The sequence below is a fragment of the Microcaecilia unicolor genome, chromosome 1 (genome assembly GCF_901765095.1).
Source record: "Microcaecilia unicolor chromosome 1, aMicUni1.1, whole genome shotgun sequence".
NCBI classification, from domain to species: domain Eukaryota; kingdom Metazoa; phylum Chordata; class Amphibia; order Gymnophiona; family Siphonopidae; genus Microcaecilia; species Microcaecilia unicolor.
The window spans coordinates 49493848-49521277 of NC_044031.1; the positions used below are offsets into that span (position 1 = coordinate 49493848).

General features: G+C 42.9%; 1 protein-coding gene across 1 annotated transcript in view; it reads right to left on the reverse strand.

The window, feature by feature from the left end:
• Nucleotides 1-349: 349 nt before the first annotated feature.
• Nucleotides 350-27430, reverse strand: part of LOC115466518 — a 63225-nt gene continuing 36144 nt past the window's right edge. Inside the window, exons 4-7 of the mRNA XM_030197840.1 lie at nt 21943-22127; nt 18414-18521; nt 12946-13026; nt 350-626 (exon numbers count right to left, since the gene is read on the reverse strand). Of these exons, the coding sequence (XP_030053700.1) occupies nt 354-626; nt 12946-13026; nt 18414-18521; nt 21943-22127 (647 nt within the window). The 3' untranslated portion in view covers nt 350-353. The remainder of the gene's footprint in view (nt 627-12945; nt 13027-18413; nt 18522-21942; nt 22128-27430) is intronic.

Sequence of the window (27430 nt, forward strand, 5' to 3'; positions counted from 1 at the left end):
GGTTTTCAGTTACGCATGTAATTTTAGAATAAGGGGGGCTCTGTGTAGGGTTACCATATGGCTCCAGAAAAAGGAGGACACATTGATCCAGTCCGGGTTTTGTTTCCATTGAAAGCACTGGAAGTAAAACCCAGACTGGCTCAATTTGTCCTCCTTTTTCTGGAGCCATATGGTAACCCTAGCTCTGTGCCTAAATTTAGACGCCGGCATTTGCCCCACGTTTTCATTGGTGCAAATGGCCATGCCTAAACATAGTCGCAAACCCTGGACTTAAGTGCTGTTCTATAAACCACACCTAACTTTAGGCGCGGTTTACAGAATACCACTATGTGCTTTTTTTTGCTGCTGATTTTTTAGGCACCATTTATAGAATCCTCCACCTCAGTAAGTAGTGGTATATCTATGCTTGAAAGGAGAGAAAAAGAGCCAGGATTAAAGTTTGGGACTCCTGCAATGCTAGTCAAAGAGCCAGGATTAAATGAATCTTCTTCTCCTTCCTCTGGCTTTTTTTCTTTAATCTTTATACATTGTCTGTTCCTATTTTGTTTGCACTTTCTTCGATTGTTTCTTGTGCCAGGTATGATGCTGCTACTTGCACTTCTTACTTGTCTCCGGACACGGGCATTCTGAGAAGAAAACACACATATGCACTGCATGTCATTAGGGTGGTTTAATTTATGCAGCATTTCACAATAAATTAAATGTACATTTATTTACGTTTTGGTTGCCAGATCTCCTTTAACTTATGTAAAACCCCTGGTGGCAGAGCAAGGTATTACAATGATGGTACCAAATATGTCACAGTGTTTCCCCAAAATGACTCAACACCAACCAGGGAATTTAACAATGAAAAGAAAAAAAAATATATATATATATATTTGAATTATAGTTAAATGTTAATTAACAATCAGTTGAATTTTACCAACGTGCATATTTAACATATATATTTCAATTACAGGTTTGCTACACCAATCAGTTTAGTCTCTAGAAACATTGAGAGCGTTTTCAGAAAAGTATAAATATTAGTCACATAAATCATTGAAGCACATTCAATTTTGGAAAACACTAGATTCTTTAAAGTTTCTTGTCTCTAATCTTTCAGATTTACGGAGACCTTCAAGGATCTCAATAGGTAAGTTTCCCCCTACTCCCTTTTTCTCTTTTAGTTATCTCTCATTTATTGTTCAGCTTTCCTTTACTATTTTCTCTTATGTGCACATCTTTAATATTTTCAGTCACTTAGCTGTTCTGTTTTCCCTCTGGCTCTCTTGAATGGTGGGTGCCTTTTCTTCCAGGTGATGATCTCCAGCGTTGACTTTCTTCCAGTTTTTTTTTCCTACTAACCTATCTCCAACCAACACAATAAAAAAAACAACCCTAACTTCCTTGATGAGTGCACACTTTTAAATGTGTTCTGCCTTAGCGAGTTACTTTTTGTGGCAGCTAACTAATATTTCAAATTAATCAAATAATCGTAGAACCCTAAGCTTCCCAACCCACAACATTAGCCCTATACAACTTTCACTCTCAAGCTTATTTTCGAAAGAGAAGGGCGCCCATCTTTTGACAGAAATCGGGGGATGGGCATCATTCTCTCAGGGTTGCCCAAGTCAGCATATTCGAAAGACGATTTTGGGCGTCCCCAACTGCTTCCCGTCGTGGGATGACCAAAGTTCCCAGGGGCGTGTCAGAGGCGTAGCAAAGGCGGGACTGGGATGTGCCTAACAGATGGGTGTCCTCGAGCGATAATGGAAAAAAGGAGGGCGTCCCTGACGAGCACTTGGCCGACTTTACTTGGTCCATTTTTCCTTACGACCAAGCGTCAAAAAGGTGTCCGAACTGACCAGATGACCACCGGAGGGAATCGGGGATGACTTTCCTCACACCACCAGTGGTGACTAACTCCCTCCCACCCTGAAAAAAACAACTTTAAAAACTTTTTTTTGCCAGCCTCAAATATCATACTGAGGTCCATCGCAGTAGTATGCAGGTCCCTGGGGGGGGGGGGGGGGGGGGAGAGGTGTGTGTGTGTGTCCTTTGCAAAAGTTAAACCCTTTGCACCCTGGTGGTTTGCACACTCGCTGCCTGGATAAGTGCCACTCACCAGGGCTGTCAAAAACCCAGACCTGTCAAACACAAGGGCCAGAGGTCCATGGGACCACCAGACCCTAACTACCCCCACCCTGAGCCAAGCAAAACAGGGGCTGGAGGTCTGGTGGACCTCTGGTTCGCCCGACCCCCCTAGACACAAGTTTGGGGGGCTGAAGATTCGGTGGGTCTCTAGCCCTCCTATCCCCCAGCATCCCCTCAGATGTCCCTGGTGGCCCAGTGGGCCGCAGTTAATCCCCCCACCTGGTGGTCTAGCGGCCCTTCTTCACCCCCCCCCCCCACCTTCAGTTGGCATCGCCATCAGTATTTTTACACAGCCTTGGGTAAGTTCTTTTGATTTTATGTTCTGTGCAGGATTTTATCCTTTCATAAGCTCACACGGTCGATGCAATCAGATAGTATAGTATGGTACGGAGGCATAATTAGCGCCTAGACTACAAAGTTAATTTTTGATATTTGCATGTTGCTTCATATAATGTTTCTGCCACTTTATCATTGATTGGTTAACTTTTTTTCTGCATTTTTTGGTGTGGTAAACATTATACTGATATGGAAACACAGAGTATATGACTGACGCTCTTTAATTTTACCACCTTTATATGACAATTTATTCTTGTTTGAGAATAATTCTCTATACTAAAGTAAAACCATACAAAGTTAGTTTCTGACACTAACGAGCTGGTATACACGTTTTCTTTATTTTTTTGTAAATTGTTTTATACTTTAGGCTTCTGTAATCATTCTATTGATATGAAAACAGAGTATATGATTGGCGTTTTTAAAGTTTGCTATCTTAGGAGCCCTTCTACAAAGGCATGTAAGGTCCTATGCGCATCTAGCATGTGCCAAATTGGCATTACCGTCCGGCTACCGTATGCCCTGGGCGGTAATTCCAAATTTGACTCGTGCCAAAAATATGTGTTAGAAAATAATTTTCTACTGCGGGGGCGTTCCCGGCGGTAATTGGCAGTTGGTGTGTGCTGGATGTTTACTGCTCAGATAACGCACGAACCCTTACTGCTAAGTCAATGGGTGGTATTAAGGACTCAGGCCATAAATAGATGTGTGTTGGTTTTTATTTTGCCGCACGTCCATTTCCCGGCCCCAAACCCCCCCCTTTTCCCAGATGTGGTGGAGAAATGGTCCAGTGCACGTCCAATACATAAGCCCACACTACCGCAGGCCACCTTTTGGCGTGCTTTGTAAAAGGGCCCCATGATGCGGTAGCAGCCACATTACTGTTATTTCCACTTGAGGTCAGTTTGTTACACTGGAGTACGAACAAAAAAATTTTTTAGGATGAGATTGACTTGATTAATCAGAATATATTTTATGTTAATTTTGTTGGAATGTAATTGTATTTTACATGCATTGCCTGTCACCTATTATTTCTCTGTGATTACTCTGTGACCTCTGATGTGAATTAGTTAGAGAGGTCACACAGCTATGCAACTTCCTGTGGGGGTTAGATGAAGCACATGGAGCACATGGAGCTCATGATCTCTCCTAACCTGAGAGGATCTATGGTGGTGTGAGCATCCATTACCATCTAAGCACATGGAAGGAGCTGATAATACAAATGTATAGTAATATGTATATATAAGCCTGTCTGATTATAATCTAACTGCAAACTGTGAGTAAACAGATGTTTTGTTACTTCAACTTTAAAGTGACTCAGCAGTGAATTATTCAGGGGTGTATGAGAGAGAGATGAAGAAAGAAATTAACATTTCTAAAGCTGAAGCTGTGTGTACTAAGATCTGCTAATTATTTACTACAAATAATCCAACAAAAGGGTTATGGGCCCAGGGTCCAGGAATTGAAAAAGAAGAGAAATATTACCAGGCAGAAAAAAGGCCACATTTTTCTCTTAAGTTTTAAAGGAAAGATTCAGTCTGTCTCTCTCTCCCCCCACACAGCAGACAGAAGGCTAAGAAAATGGCTGAGGGAGGAAATTCACCATTTTTCTATTCTCTCAAGGTGCCTAGATTAACTGAGTTTAATTATCAGCAGTGGGAATTAAGATTCATATGTTTCCTTCGAGCAAAAAGATTAGATATATGCTTAGACCAAGACAGAACAGATGAAAATATGGCTGAATGGGACAATGCAAACTATTATGTGAAGTGCATGCTTTTGGAAGCTCTCTCAGAGAAACAAGCCATATTAGTGGAGGGAAAAGATACACCAAAGGACATTTTATATAAACTGAGAACTATGTATGCAACTACATATGCAAAGCAGCAACCAATTTGGCTGGCAGAGTTGAATGAAACCAAATTAAGGGATAAAAGTAAATGTAATGATCACATTATGCATCTTATGTCTTCATTTCAAAAGCTAGAACTTTCAGGAATTCCCATGTGTGATGCATTGAAAAGAGCATTTCTTTTTACCTCACTATCAAAGAAGTTTAATGTTTTTAGGTCTGTAAATGAGGCCATTGAAGGGCAATCTTTTGAACAGACAACATCAAAACTAAGGCAGGAATGCATAATAAATGATTCTGAGGAGATGTGTTCTCAAAGCAAGTCAGAGAGAAATGAAACAAATTTCTTGGCAAAGAACAGAGGAAGGCGGAGCTATGGGAAAACTCCACCCAAGGGCAAGCTGATTTGCTACTCATGTGGAAAGGAGGGACATGTATCTAAATGGTGTAAGGAAACACAAAACACTCCCTCTAGCTCACCTAAGCCAATGGAACTAAAGAATTTTCAAACCAGGAAATGTATGAAGGACAAAGATAAACACAAGGGCTTTCTAATGGCAGAAAAATCTTTGACTATGGTAAATAATAATTCAAATGAAAGTACTTGGATTTTGGATTCAGGGAGCACATGCCATTTAACCAATTGTAAGGATTTCTTTCAGGAAATGTGTCCAGAGGAAGGTATTCTTAAAACTGCAAACGCAGGGACTGCTAAGATCCAAGCAAAAGGTATTGGATTCTTAAAATGCAAAGTGTCTAACGAAGTTAAAGAAATTCCTGTAAGTGATGTCTTGTATATTCCCCAAGCAGTTTGCAATATGCTTAGTGTATCTACATTAGATAAGAAGGGATTTGTGATTCATTTTGAAAACAGTAAGTGCACAATCTCTAAAAATGATAAAGTGTATGCTGAAGCTTTTATGCATAATGATGTTTATAAGCTGAACATTTCAGGTGAAGCCTCACATATGGCGCAAGTAAGGAAGAATGATGGTAAATGTAGTCTGGAAATCTGGCACCGCCGCCTGGGACATCGTGATTCTAAGGTGATCCAGGATCTTTACAGTAAGCAACTGGCCACCGGCATTCAGATAAGTGCAGATGCTGGTAAAATGGAGAAATGCATAGACTGTGTTACTCAAAAAGGTGTAAGATCCTCATTTCCTGCATACACAGGAAATAGGAGTAATAAAGTGCTGGACTTAATACACAGTGACTTATGTGGACCGTTTAATATCCCATCATTGGGAAATAACAGATTTGTGCTAATATTCTTGGATGATTTCTCTAGATATTGTGTGGCCTATTTGCTGAAAGAGAAAAGTCAAGTCACAGACATGCTGAAGAAATACGTAGCCATGGTGAGCAATAAATTTGAAAGAAAACCAAAGGTTCTTCAGACCGACAATGGTGGTGAGTTCACTTCACAAAGCATGTGCACATTTCTAGAACAAGAAGGCATTCAACATATCACAACAGTAGCTTACACACCAGAGCAAAATTCTGTTGCAGAGAGAAAATTTAGGTCACTTGTGGAAATGACCAGATGTATGCTGTCAGATAGCAATCTCCCTAAAAGACTATGGGGGGAAGCCATTCTCACAGCAGTGTACCTACAAAACAGAATGCCAACTAAAGGCGCTGAGCGCACACCACATGAGACATGGCATGGTAGGAAGCCAAACCTGTCACACATAAGAACATTTGGAAGTACAGCATATGCTCATGTACCAAAGCAAAGAAGGCATAAGCTGGATTCCACAACAGAAAGGGGCATTTTAGTTGGCTATGCTCCAGGACACAAAGGATATAGAATTTTGAATCTGAAAACTGGCATTGTTGGCATAAGACATGTTACATATTTTGATGAAAACAAGAGGGTTGATAAAGGCTGGATTATCCCAGATGAGCCTTATCATCCAGAATATGAAACTAGAACCATAATAGACATGCCAGTGTATATAAATGCCATACCAAGGCAGATGTCTGAAAGCAACTCACCTGTATCTAACGAGGAACAGGCAGAGGAAGCAGACACAGAAAGGATCATTGAAGAAGACAGTACAGTTGGAGAAGGGGAATCAATTGGAGAAGGACTCTCAGATTTTGAGGATGCGGAAAGGTCAGACCAACCTGTTGTCAGACGCTCATCCAGGGAAAACAAAGGTGTTCCACCCCCAAGACTGTCTTACCTAACAAAGTCAGCAGAAGCTCAAGAGCCCTTAACATGGGATGAGATTGAGAAAATGCCAGCAGAAGAAGCTGCTGAATGGCATAAAGCTGCACAAGAAGAAATTGATGCATTGGATAAAAATAATACTTGGATTCTTACAAAATTACCTCCTGGCAAGAAAGCTATAGGATGCAAATGGGTATTCAAGTTAAAAAGGAATGCACAAGGAAAAGTGGAAAGGTATAAAGCCAGATTAGTGGCAAAGGGATATCTTCAAAAATATGGAGAAGATTTTGATGAAGTGTTTGCACCTGTAGTGAAACACACGACAATTAGAACACTTCTGAGCATTGCAGTCTCAAAAGGCATGCAAGTCAAACACATTGATGTGAAAACAGCGTTTCTTCACGGAGATATAACTGAAGACTTGTACATGGAACAGCCAACAGGTTTCATAAATACAAAACAAAGACAGCTAGTGTGTAAATTAAACAAAGGTCTTTATGGATTAAAGCAAAGTGCAAAATGTTGGAATGATAAATTGCATGAAATATTGACAAATTTAGGATTTAAGCAAGGTGAAGCAGATAAATGCTTGTACACTAGGTGCACAAATGGACAATATGCATACATTTTAGCTTTTGTTGATGATCTGCTCATTGCAAGCAAAAGTGAGCAAGAGTACAAGGACATTGTAAAGTGTTTAAACCACAATGTTGAGATAAAAGAACTGGGTAATGTGTCATACTATCTTGGTATAGAAATTGAGAAACAAAATGATGGTTCTTATCTTCTAAGCCAGAAGCAGAAAATAAATGAGCTTATTGAAAGTTTAGGTATGCAAGATGCCCAAGTTGTAAGCACTCCCATGATCACTGATTTTCTGAAGGATGAAACAGTAAGAGAACCTTTACCAGATAACATCCAATATAGATCAGCCATAGGTAAGCTTTTATATCTAGCTACCACATACAGGGCTGATATAGCAAATGCAGTAGGAATTTTGAGCAGAAGGGTCAGCTCACCTACCAAATCAGATTGGACTGCAGTTAAAAGGATGGTAAGGTATTTAAAGGGTACCATTGATTGTAAATTAAAGATTTCAGCCAATAGTAATCCAAAACTAATATGTTACTGTGATTCAGATTGGGCAGGGGATCATTCTGATTATAAATCCACAAGTGGATATGTGTTTATGTATGGAAATGTACAAATTTCATGGGCCAGTCATAAACAAAGTATTGTGAGTTTGTCTTCTACAGAAGCTGAATATGTGGCCGTATCGGAAGCGTGCAGAGAACTGATGTGGATTGAAAAACTTTTGCTGGATTTCGGAATAGCTGAAAAGAGACCAATCCAGATAATGGAAGATAATCAGAGCTGCATCCGACTGTCACAGAATGACAAGGTTCAGTCACGCACCAAGCACATCGCAACGAAATACCACAACGTGCGAGAGTTGGCAAAAGAAGGGGTCATCAGTCTACACTATTGTCACACCAGTGAGATGACAGCTGACATCATGACCAAACCGTTACCCAGAGAACATTTTGTGAATCTGCGTATAAAGCTTGGACTTTGTATGAATAAATAATTGCATGACAGTTATGCATGAGAAGGGGTTTGTTGGAATGTAATTGTATTTTACATGCATTGCCTGTCACCTATTATTTCTCTGTGATTACTCTGTGACCTCTGATGTGAATTAGTTAGAGAGGTCACACAGCTATGCAACTTCCTGTGGGGGTTAGATGAAGCACATGGAGCACATGGAGCTCATGATCTCTCCTAACCTGAGAGGATCTATGGTGGTGTGAGCATCCATTACCATCTAAGCACATGGAAGGAGCTGATAATACAAATGTATAGTAATATGTATATATAAGCCTGTCTGATTATAATCTAACTGCAAACTGTGAGTAAACAGATGTTTTGTTACTTCAACTTTAAAGTGACTCAGCAGTGAATTATTCAGGGGTGTATGAGAGAGAGATGAAGAAAGAAATTAACATTTCTAAAGCTGAAGCTGTGTGTACTAAGATCTGCTAATTATTTACTACAAATAATCCAACAAATTTGGAGCCAGCGTACTTATCAATTGAGTCTGCCACTTATGCCAGGTAGCAGTTTTGTCAGTAACACATAGAGAGACTTTATGCTGACATATATTCTGTCTCCACTAATTAAAGGTCTGCATATGATATGTCCTTATTTAAATTTGATTTAGTTTTACCTACTATATTTTTTATTTTTAATCAGTCATTGTTTCTATCTATTAATGAGTGGAGTGGAATGGGTAGATGTGAATTGCTTGTTTACTCTTTCCAAAAATATTAGGACTAGGGGACAAAAAATGAAGCAACAAAGTAGTAAATTTAAAACGAATTGGAGAAAAGTTTTCTTCACTCAATGTGTAATTAAGCTCTGGAATTCGTTGCCAGAGAATGTGGTACAAGCAGTTAGCTTAGCGGGGTTTAAAAAAAAGGTTTGAATGGCTTCCACTGCTTATTTCTAGGACAAATAACATAAAATGTATTGCACTTTTTTGGGATCTTGCCAGGTACTTGTGACCTGTATTGGCCACTGTTGGAAACAGGATGCTGGGCTTGATGGATCTTTGGTCTGTCCCAGAATGGCAATACTTATGTATTGCTAATATTAGGAAACTTTATTGCACTCATTTGATTTTGTTCATTTATTTTATTATTTCATAAGGACAAGGATTTTATTGTTGCTTCTAACTGAAATGCTGAGTATGTTTATGATGGACTTTTGAAGTCAGACGGTGAGCGTTTGCAGTTCAGTTTTTTACTCTGGTTATTGTACTATTCATGTTCATTTTATATTTTATCTTCATGCACTGAAGAATTGTGGCTGTCATTTTTTTCTTTCAGTTTTCAATGTCCAATTTTAGTATACGATTATATCTCTAATATCTTTCTGTAAATGTGTGCCTTTGTTACACATATTGCTTTATGACCATTTTTCACAAGTGTATCTGTTTTAAGTTTATCACTAATTTTAATATTATTGTGTTTTTATTTATAACTAGTTTCTCACACAAATGAAACGGGTGCTAGCAAGGTTATCCTCCGAGTTCCAGCTTGGCCCCCTCCCTCCCCCCTCTCATCCGAGTTCCATGCCTCCCTCTCCTCTGAGTTCCAGGTTCCAGGCCTCCCTCCTTCTCTCTCCTCCGAGTTCCAGGCCCCCCTCTGTCTCCTCCGAGTTCCAGGCCCCCCTCCCTCCTTCTCCGTGTTCCAGGTCCCCCTCCTTCACCCCTCTCCTCCGAGTTCCTTGCCCCTCCTCTCTGAGTTCCAGCTTGGCCCCCTCCCTCCCCCACATATCCGAGTTCCAGAACCTCTCCCTCTCCTCTGAGTTCCAGGCCCCCCTCCCTCCCTCCCCCTCTCCCTCTGAGTTCCAGCCTGGCCCCCTCCCTCCCCCCCTCATCTGTGTTCCAGGACCCCTCCCTCTCCTCCGAGTTCCAGGCCCCCTCTCTCTCCCTCTCCTCTGAGTTCCAGGCCCCCCTCCCTCCCTCTCCTCCGAGTGCTAGCCCGACCTGCGCTGGCCGCCCTCTTCTCCCAGTCCTTCGCCTGCCCATCGCCTTCCTGCATGCCGCCCTGAATTTAAAAGTTCTTACCTCGGGGTCCGGCGGCAGCAGTGAAAGGCAAGCAGACTCGGCGCTTCAGCCTGCCTTCCCTTCTCTCTCTGCCTCTGGTCCCATCCTTGTGGAAACAGGAAATGAGGGTGTGACCAGAGGCAGAGCTGAGAGAGAAGGGAAGGCAGCAGGGACGGAAGCAGTTCTGCGGGGTTCCCGCAGAAGCGTAGGCTGCACTGCACCAGCTTCTCATCTACCGAGTACCAAGTTCTTTGAGTGCTGTCTCCTCCTTCTCCTTGCTTTAACAGCACAAATGTGGAAAGTCTTCCATTAAGGAGGTGGTAGAGACACAAATGATGATGGAATTCAAAAAGGCTTGGGATGAACACAGAGGATCTCTAATTAGAAAATGGAAGTTATAAAAAACCTAACCTTCAATGGCTGCATGTGTGTGTGGATGTGTCAAGTGATGCTTAGATGGCGACTCTGGCTGTGAGTAACTAGGACCGATACCAGGCAGACTTGTATGGTCTGTGTTTAATATATGGCAGTCTGGTTTAGGATGGGCTAGAAAGGGTTTAGATAGCAACTTCAGTGGCTGGAACATAAGGACAGTGCTGGACAGAGTTTTACGGTCTGTGTACCACAAATGAGAAGACGAATAGACTGGAGTGGGCTTCAACGACAACTCCAGCAGTTGGAACATAAGGATAGGCCAGATAGACTTCTATGGTCTATGTTCCAGAAACACAAAAGAAAGACCATAATCAAGTATATAATATCACACTCGTTGATTTAATCATGAATTGATAATGAGTGTGACTATTTGGCAGACTGGATGGACCGTTCAGGTCTTTATTTGCTGTCACTTACTATGTTACAATTAATCCTCTTTGCTCCTGGGCTGATGCACAGACCTCAGCTCTGACACAGGCATGAGCATCGGTAGTCACCTGACCTACTGGCGCGTGCATGTGGTGACCTCTCAGCACACAGTGCCAGAAATCAAAGACAAATCTTACATGTCCACATCAGAATGTTCTAAGTTTCAGCTTCCATTCCATCCTAGTCTACAGTGCTGCGGCTCAAATCCAGAGAGAGACTGAGGGAGCTGACTGGAATTTTCTTTTATGTACTATTAAATTCTTACGGGGATGGGTGGGGATGGGTTAAATTCTTGCGGGGACGGGTTAGGATGGGTTAAATGTTTGCGGGGATGGGTGGGGTTGGGTAAGATTCCAGTGGAGACGGGTGGGAACGGGTGAGATTCCAGCAGGAACAGGTGGGGATTTCTGTCCCCGTGCAACTCTCTACTTTGGTTTAACCCTTTATCTGCAGTGTTATTATTATTATTATTTGTTGCATTTGTATCCCACCTTATCCCACCTCTTTGCAGGCTCAAAGTGGCTTACAATACATCATGAGTAGTGGAAAGAATGTTAGTAAATAAACATTTAGTATTGTAGTGTTCCCTGCCTGGGGCAGCTGTGCATTCAGAGCTTGGTTTAACCCTTTGTCTGCAGAGTTTCCCTGCTTCTGGCAGTTGTCTGCTTAGTGCAGTCTTCCCTTGTGATCATTCTAGTTCTTGTTTTGCTGTAACTATCGTCTGTATTGCTGAGCACTATTCCTTTTCTGTGCTGGGTGTGTGTGTTAGGCACCACACTCCATTTTTGCTGTCTTTTTCTTTCCCTGTCTGCTAAGGGTCTCCGCCTACAGTATCTTTATTTTGTAGTCCCTCATTTCCTGTATGTGCCGTGGGGTTCTGCTTGACGTGTTTCTGTGTGTGCTTCCTTTCTCCCCTCCCTATGTATGAGTCGGTTCCGGTTTGGCTGTGAGGCCCACCTGCTTGAATTCAGAGTAAATGGGTTCCCAATAGGCCGTGAGGCCCGCCTGTATGCCCTATCTTCCCTTTTCTGGAGGTGCAAATTGGTTGCTGTGTGTGTGTGCAGGGCTTGGTAGCTAGGGTAGTGTGTAGTGCCTGTTCAGCCCAACCTCGGCCTTGGCCTAACACCTATACTAGGCCTTGGCCTTGGCTCAAGGGCTCACAACCTGAGCAACACATACTCAGTTCCATCACAGCAGTATGCAGGTACCTGGAGCAGTTTTAGTGGGTGCAGTGCACTTCAGGCAGGCGGACCCAGGCCCATCCCCCTCCCTACCTGTTACGTTTGTGGAGGAAACAGCGAGCCCTCCAAAACCCACCACAAACCCACTGTACCCACATCTAGGTGCCCCTCTTCATCCATAAGGGCTATGGTAGTGGTGTACAGTTGTGGGTAGTGGGTTTTGGGGAGGGGTTTGGGGGGCTCAGCACACAAGGTAAGGAGCTATGTTCCTGGGAGCATTTATGAAATCCACCGCAGTGCCCCCTTGGGTGCCCGATTGGTGTCCTGGCATGTCAGGGGGACCAGTGCACTACAAATGCTGGCTTCTCCCATGACCAAAGGGCTTGCATTTGGTCGTTTCTGAGATGGGTGTCCTTGGTTTTCATTATCGCCGAAAATCAGAAACGACCAAGTCTAGGGACGACCATCTCTAAGGACGACCTAAATTTCAAGATTTGGGCATCCCTGACCGTATGATTGAAACGAAAGATGGACGTCCATCTTGTTTCGATAATACGGGTTTCCCCGCCCCTCCATCGGGACGTTTTGTGAGGACGTCCTCAACAAAACTTGGGTGTCCCTTTCAATTATGCCCCTCTACATGTAGTTTGTGCACATTTATATGAAAGAAGGCATGCCCACCTTCATCAAGGCCCTTGTGCACAAAGGTTATAGCATCATGAACACAAGTAATTTAGCCCAGATAATCTGAGGAAACACATTTTCATAAGCCATTCATTTCCTGAAAATTTACCTGTGGGGAGACTGTATCGCAATTAACCTCCAATGTCCTGTATTTCCTCTCAGAAAAGAAGGCAGTGCAATCTTTCACCAGCTGCAACACAAGACACACACACATTATGGTTGGGTCATTTGGTCCTTAGCTGCCTTCATCTACTATTTTGTGAAATCTCAACTCAGCTCAACTTAAACCATATCTGGATCAGCGTGCACTGCATTCAGTTATGCAAGCAGTAGTTGTCAGTATTCTAGACTATTGTAACAGCCTGTATTTAATACGCTGTAGATGCCTTGCGTAATCTACAGGTTGTTCAGAACATGGCACAAAAGTGCTGATGGGTGAAGAAAAGAGAGAGTGCTAGGCTGGTATTGCTTCATTGGCTGCCGATAAGAGAAAGAGGTCTAAGAGTTTGTTGGACTGCTTGAAATGATATGTGCCTCTGAATCTTGCTGTCCTCTCAAGGCTGTTAAGGTTATACATAAGAGTAAGTGGTAACCAAAGGTTTTTTTCAAAAGCAGTAGCAACTTATGGAATTCTCCCCCATTTTAGATAGAACACGGAGAGGGAAATTGAGCCATGAGGCTAGGACATGCTCAATTCCACCTTTATTTTACAAAAGGATCTGCTGAATATAGAGCCTTTTGTAAAATATATATAAGTACGTACAGGACTGCACATCCATTTGCTGGCATATCCAACAGAAGCAGCTACTGTGAAAAGAGTACCTGCTCTCCCAAATGTGCAGCAGCTTTTTACGATTGATGTTCCAAAAGCACTGACCTCTCATATCTCACCACCCAAACAAAATTAAACGTTCCCCTGATCTCCCCCACCACACACAAACCCAACATCAAACACATCCTGATTCTCCACCCTCTCCATTTTGATCTCACTTGGGACTTTCCCTGGTGACTAGTGGTGGGTGCAGGAATGATCCCTAGGCGCTCCTGCCTCATGGGCACTGAGATGCAAAATGGTACCAGTTGACCCTGATAGGTACTCATGATACTACTGCTCAGGATCAAGCTGTCAAATAAGGAGTGTATACTCTTTATTAAAAGCCCAGTCTAACCATACCATTGAAACTGAGTGGTTGCCGCTGCTATATGGAAGTTATCCTAATTGTTCTTCAAAGCCAGATGTAGTCTTAACATTGCTCTTGAGTTCATAAATGCTGCTTTGTGCAAGTTACTTCAATATCTTCTTAGAAGCTTGACGATGTCTAGTCATTGCTGTAGAGTTTGTAACTGCCACTACCTCAGTTGGATACCTCCCTATTTATATATTTAAAATATTTATAATCCACAATGCTCTAGGCAGCTTACAATTAGACATACCTACATGCATCCATTGTCCCTTTTGTTTATCTCCTCTAGCCATTTAGAGAAGGCATTCCAGGTATCTACCACCCTTTCTGGGTTAGGCCACAGGCCCATTGAGACAGTTTTCAGCTGGTCTGGCTAGTTCTTGTATGGCCACCAGCAGACCTTTAAACTAGCAATGGAAAAGCTGTATTTTTAATTATAATTATGGAAATGGAGAAGTACAGGGCACACATTTGCAGGCCGCAGCAGCAGGAACACTCAGGAGCAGCCAGTGTTTGCAAAGTCACGGCTCTGGCCCTGCCTGGCCCAAATCCTCCAATCAACTTCAGGGTGCCCATCCCCCTCCTCCCCTTCCCTCAAACCTTCTGATTTGATTTCCTACTCTTCAATTGTTAATTTACCCCATTACCTCTTCCTGGTTTACAGAGATTTGTTTCTGGTTCTCTGACTCATCAGCATTGAATACCATTTCTGGCACAGGTATTTCTTCCACATCTTCCTCGAAGCTTTGGCTTTGTCTGCCCCGAGTGCCCCTTTTACCCCTCAGTCATCTAGTAATCCAACTGATTCTTTTACTGGCTTCTTGCTTCTAAAATATACTTTAAAAAGCTCTATCTGTTTTTGCCTACAATGCTATCTTCTTTTCAAAGTCTCTCTAGCCTTCCTTATCAGCAGTGGCGTACTAAGGGGGGGGGGGCGGTGGGTGTGGTCCGCCCCAGGTGAACGCCGCTGGGGGGGGTGCCGCGCGCCTGTCCACTACGTTCGTTCTGTGCTCCCTCTGACCCGGAACAGGTTACTTCCTGTTCCGGGGCAGCGGGAGCATGGAAACGAACGAAGCGGACAGGCGGGCGGCACCCCCCCCCTAGTGGCGTGCACCCGGGGGCGGGTTCTTTCACCGTGGGGGGGTGTCCTTTTGCCGAGGGGGGGGGTCATGCTGCACCCGGGGGGCGGGCGCCCCCGGGTGTCAGCCCCCCTAGGAACGCCACTGCTTATCAGTGCTTTGCATTTGACCTGCCATTCTTTATGCTGTTTCCTATTATTTTCAGTTGGATCCTTCATCCATTTTCTAAAGGTATTTTTTAAAGCTCTAATCGCTTCCTTCACCTCACTTTTTAACCATGCCAGCTGTTGTTTGGCCTTCCTTCCTCCATTTTTTTAATACGTGGAATATCTGGGCTTCCAGGATGGTATTTTTGAATAACGTCCACACCTGATCTAAAATTTTGACCTTTGCAACTGTTCCTCTAAGGTTTTTTTTTTCTTTTTTTAGCATTCTCCTCATTTTACTAAAGTCTACTTTTTGAAAGTTAAATTCTAACATATTGGATTTCCTGTGTGTACTTACTCCAGAGATTATATGTGATCATGTTACAATCACTGTTATCTAGTGACCCCAGAATCATTACCTCTTGTACCAGATCATGCGCTTCTCTAAGGACTAGGTCTAGAATTGTTCCCCTGTAACCTGTGTAACTTTGTAAGTCTGTGTGCTTTGAAAATTAGCCTCCTGGTCTATTATGGTCTTTATTGCAACCTCGCTATCGAGATTCCCTATCCTCCCTGTTTTGGTGATATCTTTTAAACACACCTTGTTCCGAACCATGCGCTTTTCCATTTTCAATTTTTTTAAATGTTGATGCCAGTAACCTGGTTCTACCCTGGTTAAGGTAGTGCTCATCTTACCAGAATAGACTCCTCCTTCCCCAGAATGTTGCCCATTTTCTAACAAATCTAAAACCCTTTGCACTGCATTATCGTCTGATCCACACATTGAGACTCCTGAGCTGTCTGTCTGTCTTTTGGGCCCTCCATATGGAAAAGGGAGCACTTCTGAAAATGCTACCCTTGAGGATCTGGACCTGAACTTTCTACCTAGGAGCCTAAATTTGGCTTCCAGAACCTCCCTCCCACATTTTTTATGCCATTGGTAGCCACTTGTACCAAGACAGCAGGCTCTTCCCTAGCATAGTCTAAAATCTTATCTAGGTGACACATAAAGTCTACCACCTTCACATCAGGAAGGTAGACTGTGGTAGGGGGAGGCAAGAGAGGGAGATGCTGGACCACATGAGGGGTTGGGAGAGGACAGGATAGATGTTGGGCCATGTTGGGAGCATAAGGAAGAGAGAGGGGAGATGCTGGACATGAGTATAGATAGAGGGGAGATGCTGGACACAGGATGCAATAGGTGGGAGGGATAGGGACACAGAGGGGTGATGCTGCTTATAGGGGAGATAGTGACACAGAGGGCTGAGGAAATGGGAGTAGGATAAGGACATAAAAGGTCAATGGTGGACAAGAGGGGATTGAGACACAGAGGGCTGATGCTAGACAAGGGGGGTGGGATAGGGACATAGAAGGTCAATGCTGAACAAAGGGGGAGGATATAGAGACACAGAGAGCCAAGACCAGACAAGGGGTGGCTACGCACACAGAGGGGAGATGCTGGTCAAGAAGGGAGGATAGGGAGAAGGACACAAGGAGATTTTCACATTTTATATTTGATATACCGCAAACAATTAAGGAAATCTAAGCAGTAGTAAAATTAGAGGTCCATAACAAAACAAGTAGGACAAAGAAATACTAATGATTAGGAAAAGGCAGCAATGGCAGAGAGGAAACAAAAGAGACAATCTCATAAGATCAAAACAAAGGATACAATAGAGAAGGAAAGTAAGACAAGATATGATATCATTCCATGCCCATATATGAACCGGGCCATCATGGGGGAAGATGACCATTGTTTCTTCCTGAGAAAAAGCCTGATAAGAATAAAAGACCATTACAGCAGGCTTGAATATATTAAAGAGGATTCAGATCTGATATTACAAGGTAGACCTTTCTAAAAAGTCAGGGCCAATACCCTGAAACATGAATTATGTATACGCAAAGGGAAGATGAATGTTAGACATAGAGAGAAAAGAAATATCAAATGGACAGGAAGCCCTGGCAAGAAAGTTAAGAGAAGGACCAATATGAATAAAAAATAAAATGAAATGAAATGTAGAAAATGAATTTATTTTCTATTAGGTGATTAGAATAAGTCAGTTTTTGGAATGTACATCTGCTTGAGCTGGTAATACACATGGCTGTGGTCCAAGGTAGAAATCTGGGAGGGGACCAGGTGTGCCTTCTTCAGCTTAAGACAGGCTTGGAATCCTTTCTGGTCAGGAGGGCCAAGGGCAATTGTCCTGGTTGCTCCCCCTCCCCATCCCTGACAGTAGCTATCTTTACAGTTTGTACAGTATGGGGGAGGGGGATATGCATCTGTTTCTATTACTCTGGTGTTGTACTACATGTAAGGTCTGGCTTCTTGGGGTTTCAGTTTAATTTCTGTGTACATATTTCTAATTTTATTTTGTAATTACTTATTTTGTAATTGGTATCTGTGTTTGTGACCGAGGCTAGTTATTTAGGTAGCATGAATTTTCTATGTACGTTCTTTAGTAATTTGTCTTGTTCAGTTTTCCCAATAGATGTATTGATGTCCTAGGGCCCACAGAAATATTCAGGGCGCTGCCTTTCATAGGGAGGGTCCTTGCTTTGGAAGTTAGTTCTGACTTTCTTTTTTGTAAAATTTTGTATTACTTCGCAATGTGCCTGGTATTTAGAGGGTTTATGTTGCTGTTACTGTGTATCCTGACTAGTTGGACTGGATTTTTTTAAAGACCATGATCACATTAGCATGCATGAATACATGCACTGTGTATTCTTAGCATGTATCATTCATTTAATTGTCATGTAAGCCACATTGAACCTGAGTTACTCTCAGGCTAATGTGGGATAAAAATGTCATAAATAAATAAATTAATTAATATATGTTGTTATTAAATAGGTCCTCTTTACTTGCTGTAAATAATGTGAGCTAATGCAAGTTAACACATGCAAATGTGATCTCGCACTATAATAAATCTAGACCAAAAAGTATACTTTGCATTTTCTTTTCTTCATCCTTTTTGCATGGCCTTATTATAAATAAAACCTCTGCCCCAAATTTAATGGAGTTTAAATCTATTGCAAAGCAGTTTCCCTATCCCTACCTTTTCTTTCTTTATATCTACACACAGTGAATTGTGAAGGTTAAAGGTTTTACCATGAGAGTAATTAGTGATTAAACAATTGTGTGCATTTCTCATTCTGCAGATTATTACTTACCCCATTCTCTCGGAATTCACAGTTGTCTGTTTTGCTTTGTGTCTCTGACTTCCGGCACACGGTCTCCTTTACTGTAAATCTTAGTTGCTGAGAGTCTGTAGATTCATCCTAGCCAGGCATTGAACAAGGAATTTGTCAGTGCTCTTACTTAGATAAACCATACTCAGAAGGACTATTCTATTATGAGTGCACAAATTTAGGCACCATTTGGGAGCTCCAATTTATAGAGTAGGGGCACTTAGATGTGTGAAGGATGTCACAAATTTATGTGCGTATGTGCTAGATGCTGTTCTATAAAAGTGGCACATTAGCCGCATGGGGTCTTATTCAATAAAGGTTATGCTCCTAAATTTACGCTCCTAAATTATGAGCGTTATCTATGCTGCTAAATTTATGCTCCTAATTTCAGGCCTATTACGCTTATAGATTTAGCATACATTTAGGAATGTTGCGCCTAAATTTATGAGTGTAAATTTAAGAGCATAAATTATGCTCATAAATTTAGGTGTGTAAATTTAGAAGCGTAAATTTAGGAGCATAACCTTTATAGAATAAGGCCCAAGGCCCAAGGCACGGGCATGTCATGGGCATTCTGCCTATCAATGTGCGCACTTGCAGCTGCTTTACAAAACCAGAAGATAAACTGATGACCAAGAGGCCTATGTTCCAGAAAACATAGTTGATTTTAGTACACTTTTATATAGTACAGTATATTGAGTTTTAGCACCTAAAAGGTAATTTTATAAACTTTTTTCATACATGAAAGGTCTCTTAGGAGTCCTTTTATCAAGGACTATGCGACTTAGAAATTAGATGCACCGCGTTACAGAATACGCTTAGCGAGTTGTGCTTGTAAATCTTAATGCCAATTAATGCTGATAATTGCTTATTATTAACAGCGCTGATTAGCTAGTTAACCAATTAAGTTACCTGCATTGTTATAGAATATGCTTCAATTTCTGCACGGAAATTAAGTTGTCATATATAGAATCCCGGGGTTGATGCCTAATAGTAGACACAAAGTTATAGAGGGGCCCTTTTACAAAGGCGCATAGGTGCCTACGCGCGTCCAACGCACACCAAATTGTCTCTACCACCTGGCTACCGTATGCCCCAGGCAGTAATTCTATTTTTGGCATGCACCTAAAACACACAGTAGAAACTATTTTCTCTTTTCTATCGCATGATGCTTACCCGGCGGTAATCAGTAGTTGGGGCGTGCTGGATGCTTACCGCCCGGTTAGCATGTGGGACCTTACTGCTAAGTCAATGGGTGGTGTTAAGGTCTCAGGCCGAAAATGGACAACTGCTGGTTTTCATTTTGCTGCCCATCCATTTTCTGGAACATTAAAAAAATCCCCTTTTTTCCAGGCGCGCTCAGGAAATGGACCAGCGCGCATCCAAAACACGCGCCTACACCAGCACAGGCCACTTTTGGGCTTGCCTTAGTAAAAGGGGCCCAGCATGGGCGGGTATGGCTGCACAATTGTGCCACTATTTTATAAAGAGACGTGAACTGCCTGTGAGTGGTTATTTTAGAAACTCTACTCATGTTTTGGATGACAGGAAACTGGCATTTAGACATCCGTATTGCATGGATCTCCAAATCCTGATTTTTACTTTAAATCTGTTTATTGGTAAATAGATAAAGTGCCCAAACCAACAACAACATCAACAATCCAATATATATATATATATATATATATATATATATATATATATATATATATATATATATATATATATATATATATATATATATAATGATTTAACGATGTGTTGTATCTGCCATCCTCCCTCTATAACCCACCCTCCCTTCATATCTCGGACTTGCTGCTCCCGCAGTCAAAACTCACACATTACCACATTATATAGTATTCCGTATGGCCTTGGCTTTTATACCAAATCTTGTTTTTATAAAGCCATAATATGGATGTTTAAAAGTACACTGCATGTGGCAAGAAGGTGGGGATGCAGCTCTTTCTTGGGAAGAGAGATGACGCTATGTAATACTGGTGATGTAAGTTGTTGTGAGGCTTTTTCTATCCTTATAGCAAAGTAACTGCACTTAACAGCACCTCTTCTTCCCCCATCTTTTCAGTCCCTGCCTTAGCCTGAGACCTGAGGACTGCTTGGAAAGTCCCTACAGCTGTCAGGACTTAATCCATAATATCTTTTTTTTTTGTGTGCTTTTCCACAACTAGTACATTTTTTTAAATCATTTATTTATAATTTTTCATTTTACAAGGGTCACTTGCAAACAGTAATACAGAGATGACTGTACATTAATACAATATTAGAGGAAAACAATCTCAACTAGATAAATGGATTATATACAATCTTTCTCTTTCTTAGACCACAAAATAAATAGGGAGAGTGAAACAAGACAAGGAGATCAATTAAACAACAGTAAACCAAGAAAACGTGGTATTAACCTGATTATCCCCAGTTATTATTTATCTGAATCATTATTCCACATTGATTGTCTGGTTGGCTTCTTCAAACCCAAGACAGTGTATAGTCAATTAATTTAGTTGGAAACATACTTATTGTCCAATATTAGTGGAAATAATACACCTGATTTCATTTTTTTCTCTTTTAAAACCAGAAATTATTTAACAATACAAACACTTGAATCTCTAATCCATTTTCCACTGATTAAGGTAATCCCAGTTTCACAGGCTTCACTCCTTTTGAATTAATATACTAAGAGGAATCTAACCAGTACATTTTTAAATCCCCTCATCTCACCACTCCCAAGCATGGAGCTCAGAGCTCGCGCAGCAGATGGCATTAGCTGGCAGTGTTTGGGCATTCCTGCCAGCCAGGGGTGCCACACTTTTGAAGGGGTCTTAAAATGTGCCGTGGTTCCCCTATGAGTTTGCTGTGGTGCCCCAGGGCACTGTGGCACACAGTTTGGGAACCACTGCATAAGTAATTTGGAGCAATTCTATAAGCTAGGCACTAAGATTTACGTGTATGTTACACACATAAATGTTTAGACTACTTGCATTTACCGGTGTATGTAAATGCTAGCATGGTGCATAATTGCTATTCTGCAAATACCCGCTTAACTTACATAGGGGGTCTTTTACTTAGGCACGCTGGCGTTTTTAGCGTGCACTAAAAATAGGCATGCGCTAAACGCTAAAGATGCCAATGTATTCCTATGGGTGTCTTTAGTGTTTAGAGCACGCTTATTTTTAGCGAGTGCTAAAAACGCCAGTGCGCCTAAATAAGAGACCACCCTCCCCCATAGTGTATATTTGCAGGTGGAGCAGCCACTTATGTGCAAAAATTGCAGAATGCTGTAAGTTATGTGCATCCCTGCAACACTTACATCAGCTCTATGGCTGGCGTATAAGTGGAGTGCCGAAATGTTAGGTGTGTTGATACTGGGTCATGCTAGTATTCTATAAATCAAAGTAGACACTTACTTTCCTTTAAAGAATAAACTCAAACTGCACCCCCAATTCTAAAATTGCCTTTCACAAAAATTCATTCTATAAAGTCATTGAATAACACTTACCAGCCTATATGCAAGTAGTTTATAGACTGAGTCTCCATGATGCTCTTTGTTGTAGAGGTCAATGGCCACAGTGAGAGCTTTGTTGCCCTTCCAAGGAATTTGAGATGGTGGAACTGAATTGACCACCATGGTCATTCCCAGCACCAGCAGAACTTTTACGCAGCTCTCCATGCTTAGTCTTTGGACTCAACTGAAAATCTAGCCGTGTGTGCCTCCTACTCTTTTTATCCACGTCCTCCACACCCTGCCCTTAGGAATGTACAGAGTAGTGAAGGCATGTTATAACGTTTTTATGCTTTCCCGAAAGTGGATGTATTTTTTTTTCTCATTTGCAAGAACACTCTGCCTCTCTTGTAGTCAGGTATGCAAAGCAGGGGAATTTTGCAACAATTATATTAGACTTTTTAATTTACTGTTTTGTATACTGTTCTTTTAAGCAGAATGTTCACTGACTTATGGTAAGTACATGACATAGAAGTGCATTCAACGGGAACCATTAGACTTGGTTTTGATTCATGCTAAAATTGTTTAAATATGTAAAGAAAACAATAAGAAAATAGTAAAGCTCAAAAATCAAGTTAAACCTTACTTTTTCAATTAATTTTCACAAGTTGTAAAACATAGTTGGAGACCTTTGTTTCTTGCTGGCCTCCCACTTAGTCACCTTTCCCCTCTCCAATCGGTTCAAAACTCTGCTGCCCGTCTTGTCTTCCGCCAGGGTCGCCTTACTCATACTACCCCTCTCCTCAAGTCGCTTCACTGGCTCCCTATCCGTTTTCGTATCCTGTTCAAACTTCTTCTACTAACCTATAAATGTACTCACTCTGCTGCTCCCCAGTATCTCTCCACACTCGTCCTTCCCTACACCCCTTCCCGTGCACTCCGCTCCATGGATAAATCCTTCTTATCTGTTCCCTTCTCCACTACTGCCAACTCCAGACTTCGCGCCTTCTGTCTCGCTACACCCTACACCTGGAATAAACTTCCTGAGCCCCTACGTCTTGCCCCATCCTTGGCCACCTTTAAATCTAGACTGAAAGCCCACCTCTTTGACATTGCTTTTGACTCGTAACCACTTGTAACCACTCGCCTCCACCTACCCTCCTCTCCTCCTTCCTGTACACATTAATTGATTTGATTTGCTTACTTTATTTTTTGTCTATTAGATTGTAAGCTCTTTGAGCAGGGACTGTTTTTCTTCTATGTTTGTGCAGTGCTGCGTATGCCTTGTAGCGCTATAGAAATGCTAAATAGTAGTAGTAGTAGTATTTTACAAGAACAAAACAGTATAAAAAAATCAATGGGAAAAGTGACTCATTACGGAGCTCATTTTCAAAGGACTATGAAGAGAGGCTGAGAAGGCTAGGGCTTTTCAGCTTGGAGAAGAGACGGCTGAGGGGAGATATGATAGAAGTGTATAAAATAATGAGTGGAATGGATCGGGTGGATGTGAAGCGACTGTTCACGCTATCCAAAAATACTAGGACTAGAGGGCATGAGTTGAAGCTACAGTGTGGTAAATTTAAAACGAATCGGAGAAAATTTTTCTTCACCCAACGTGTAATTAGACTCTGGAATTCGTTGCCGGAGAACGTGGTACGGGCGGTTAGCTTGACGGAGTTTAAAAAGGGGTTAGATAGATTCCTAAAGGACAAGTCCATAGACCGCTATTAAATGGACTTGGAAAAATTCCGCATTTTTAGGTATAACTTGTCTGGAATGTTTTTACGTTTGGGGAGCGTGCCAGGTGCCCTTGACCTGGATTGGCCACTGTCGGTGACAGGATGCTGGGCTAGATGGACCTTTGGTCTTTCCCAGTATGGCACTACTTATGTACTTATGTACTTATGTAGGGGGTGTTCTTACTAAGGTGTGCCGAAAAGTGGCCTGCGCTGTTGTAGACGTATGTATTGGACGCGTGCAGGTTCATTTTTTAGCACACCTGCAAAAAAAAGGCCTTTTTTGGCTAAAAATGGACATGCGGCGAAATGAAACTCGGCGCGAATCCATTTTGGGCCTGAGACCTTACTGCCACCCAGTGACTTAGCGGTAAGGTCTCAGGCGTTAACCAGGCGGTAATCGTCAGCATGCGTATAATGCCAATTACTGCATGTCAGAAATTTTCTGGCACGCGTAGTGGGTGCGTGTAAAAAATTAAATTACCACCCAAGCCACATGGTAGCCGGGCAGTAGTTCCGAACTGGCGCACGTTGGGCGTGCATAGGCACCTACGCGGCTTAGTCAAAGGGCCCCTAGATGTCTCAAAATGGCCAAAAAATGCCCGTCTGCCATAAATGTTCAAATTGCAATTTTTGAAAGGCAGAAAAATAAGAAACCATCCAGCACTGCAGTTTGTCTAAATAGCAAGAGTGTGTGTTGGAGGCGTGTGGAGGGCTGGCCCGAAATTAGGACATGTTTCAGCGATAATGGAATGGGAAAACATGTCAAAGGCAAAAAAGAAGGATGTTTTTATCTAGACCTGTTTCAATCACATCCAAGTTACAAAACGTTGCTCTGATTGACCAGCTGACTACTGGAGGGATTAAGGCTTGACCCCTCCTTAATCCTTCATGCCCAGATGATCTAAAACCTTGGGCTGTTCCAAACAATGCTCTAAAAATAGCAGTGGAACAGCACGGGGCTTTACCGCCCCTATGATCAGAGATAATAGCATGCAAATTTACGTGCTCTATTATCTCTGATCATGGGGTAAAGTGCGGGAGGATTTTGCCTGAGCATGCACTAAGGCACAATTCACCTGCACTTGTTTGACAGGTTTGGGCTGTCAAAAGCCCAGACCTTTCAAACCAGGGGCATAGCCAGACTTTGGCAGGAGGGGGGTCCAGAGCCCGAGGTGAGGGGGCACATTTTAGCCTCCCCCCCGGTGCCGCCGACCCCCCCAGCCATTATCGACCCCCCCGCCATTGCCGATCCCTGCTGACGACCCTCTCAATCCCCCTCCCACCGCCGACCCTCCCCCGCCACCGCCTACCTTTGCTGGTGAGGGACCCCAATCCCCGCCAGCCGAGGTCCTCTTGCTTCCCGCGTGCAGGATGTCAGAAACAGAACAAAGAAGCCCTGTGCAGGAAGCAAGAGGACCTTGGCTGGCGGGGATTGGGGTCCCTTGCCAGCAAAGGTAGGCGGTGGCGGCGACGGCGGCGAGGGAGGGTCGGCGGTGGGAGGGGGATTGAGAGGGTCGTTGGCAGGGGGGTCCAGGGCCAAATCTACGGGGGCCCAGGCCCCCCAGGCCCCACATAGCTACGCCACTATTTTAAAAACGGGCTGCAGGTCCATGGGACCACGAGACCCCAAACAGCATGGCCCTGGTGGCGTAGTACCCCCATCCCCCCTGCGACATGGGGGCTGGAGGTCCAGTGTATCTCCAGTCCCCCTGACCCCCGTGACACAAGTTCAGGGGGGCTGGGGATTCGGTGAGTGTCCAGCCCCCCAACCCCCCAGCATCCTCCCCAAATAAAGCCCTAGTAGCCCACAAATAACCCCCCCAACCTGGTGGTCTAGCGGCCTTCTTACCTGCCCCTATCCTCAAAAATGGCGGCACCCAGCCCTGCTCAGTGCATCCTGGGATGTGCTGGGCGGGGTTTCACACCATATAAGAGAGCTGGTGTAGGGTTTGCTGTGGACAGCACGCCAATGTTTGCTGTGCTGCTCGCTGATCATTGGGGAGGAATAGGTTTAGCATGCATTTGCCTGCTAGTTGCATTCAGAGCCCGCGAGCACATTGTTTCACGCGCTCAGGGGGTTCTGATCACAGGGTGGTAGCAAACGCAGGTGCTAGTATGGCGCTAATATCCTCTAGCGCTTGCGTTTGCTTCTGATCATCTGCCTATCAGTGTATGCTGTCCCCCTCCCCCCCCTAAGATATGAAATGAAAGGGGAAACCAGGCTCTATGACAGCCTCAGGTATTATGGGCATACCCAGCAGAGCAGCAAGCAGCTCCCGGGAGCAGCCTAGTTGTCAGTACAGTGGATTGTAAACAAGGGGACCCAGGTTCTTTCTCAGTGGAAATTGTGAGTTCTCCAAATACAGCACAATACCTACTGTATTTACATATAGGAGACACCTGCAGGCTTGAAGATATTTGTAGTGATAATACAGTTAGGTACAGTTAGGGTTACCATATGGCTCCAGAAAAAGGAGGACGGATTGAGCCAGCTGGGTTTTACTTCCATTGCTTTCAATGGAAGTAATTGAGCCAGCCAGGTTTTACTTCCATTGCTTAAAGCAATGGAAGTAAAACCCGGCTGGCTCAATCCATCCTCCTTTTTCTGGAGCCATATGGTAACCCTAGGTACAGTAGATTGTTTTCTGTGACTGGAGGCCTCACAACACATAGTAAAAGAGTTAAGGTGGGGATTGTACCTGGGTGCCATTTTTTAAAGTCCACTGCACTGACCACTACGCTGCCTCTCTGCTCTGCAGGGACATCTGTATGACCATTTTGGTACATATGTTGCCAGACAGACATCCTTGTCCCTGTTTTTGTTTTGGCATTGATAAGTTGGAAGTTTTATTTTGGAAAATGGGTGTTCATTTTGGACATTCTCAGCGCAAAAACATCCTTCTCACGTATTTTTGAACAGGAAATATTGACATCATTCCTGCTTGATAAAAGCTTTGAGGTGGACTTTTTTTTTTTTTGGACAAAATGAGCTGGATGTTCCAAATCTGGCTTGGACGTTCTTTTGAAAATGGCCCTTCACGTTTTCAGGTTTATTTTGGTGGCAGAAGTCAGGCCAGTACAAAAGAAAGAATATTATATATTATAAACCAGTTAAAGATCCTTTGAGGTGGGACTCCCAAATATTATATGTAAAGAGCCACATAGCTTTCAAAATCATTAATGGGGGGCTGAATGAAAATCCTATAATAATGATAATACTTATTATTGCCAAAGCACTACTGGATGTACACAGTGCTGTGCAGTGGTAATGTTTATATTTATTAGGTTCTTGATATTCTGCCTTTCTGTGGTACATCCATATTATATACAAGTACTTTCTCTGTCCCTAGTGGGCTCACAAGCTACGTCTTTTGGTACCTGGGGCAGTGGAGGATTAGGTGACTTGCCCAGGATCACAAGAGCTGCAGTGGAACTGAACCTAGTTCTCCAGGTTCTTAACCCCCCTGCACTAACCATTGGGCTACACTTCTACTCCAAAGCTATTGAGGTGGTATACATTCAGGTACAGTAGGTAATAAATATTAAGGTACAATTAGGCCGATATTGAAAGCGATTTAAGTGGGCAGGAGCCTATTCCCGCTGCTAACTGGGGATATTCAGCGGCACTTAATAGGACAGTGCCGCTGAATATCCCCGGAGACCACCGAAACAGAAACTGGGCAGGTCAGGGGCGGTGCTAGGGGTGGCATTGGGGAGGAGCCCCAGGTTATGCGGGTGCCAGCAATATTCAGTGCCAATACCCACATAGCTAAGTGCTCAAGAGCTGTCCTAAATAAGGCCACTTA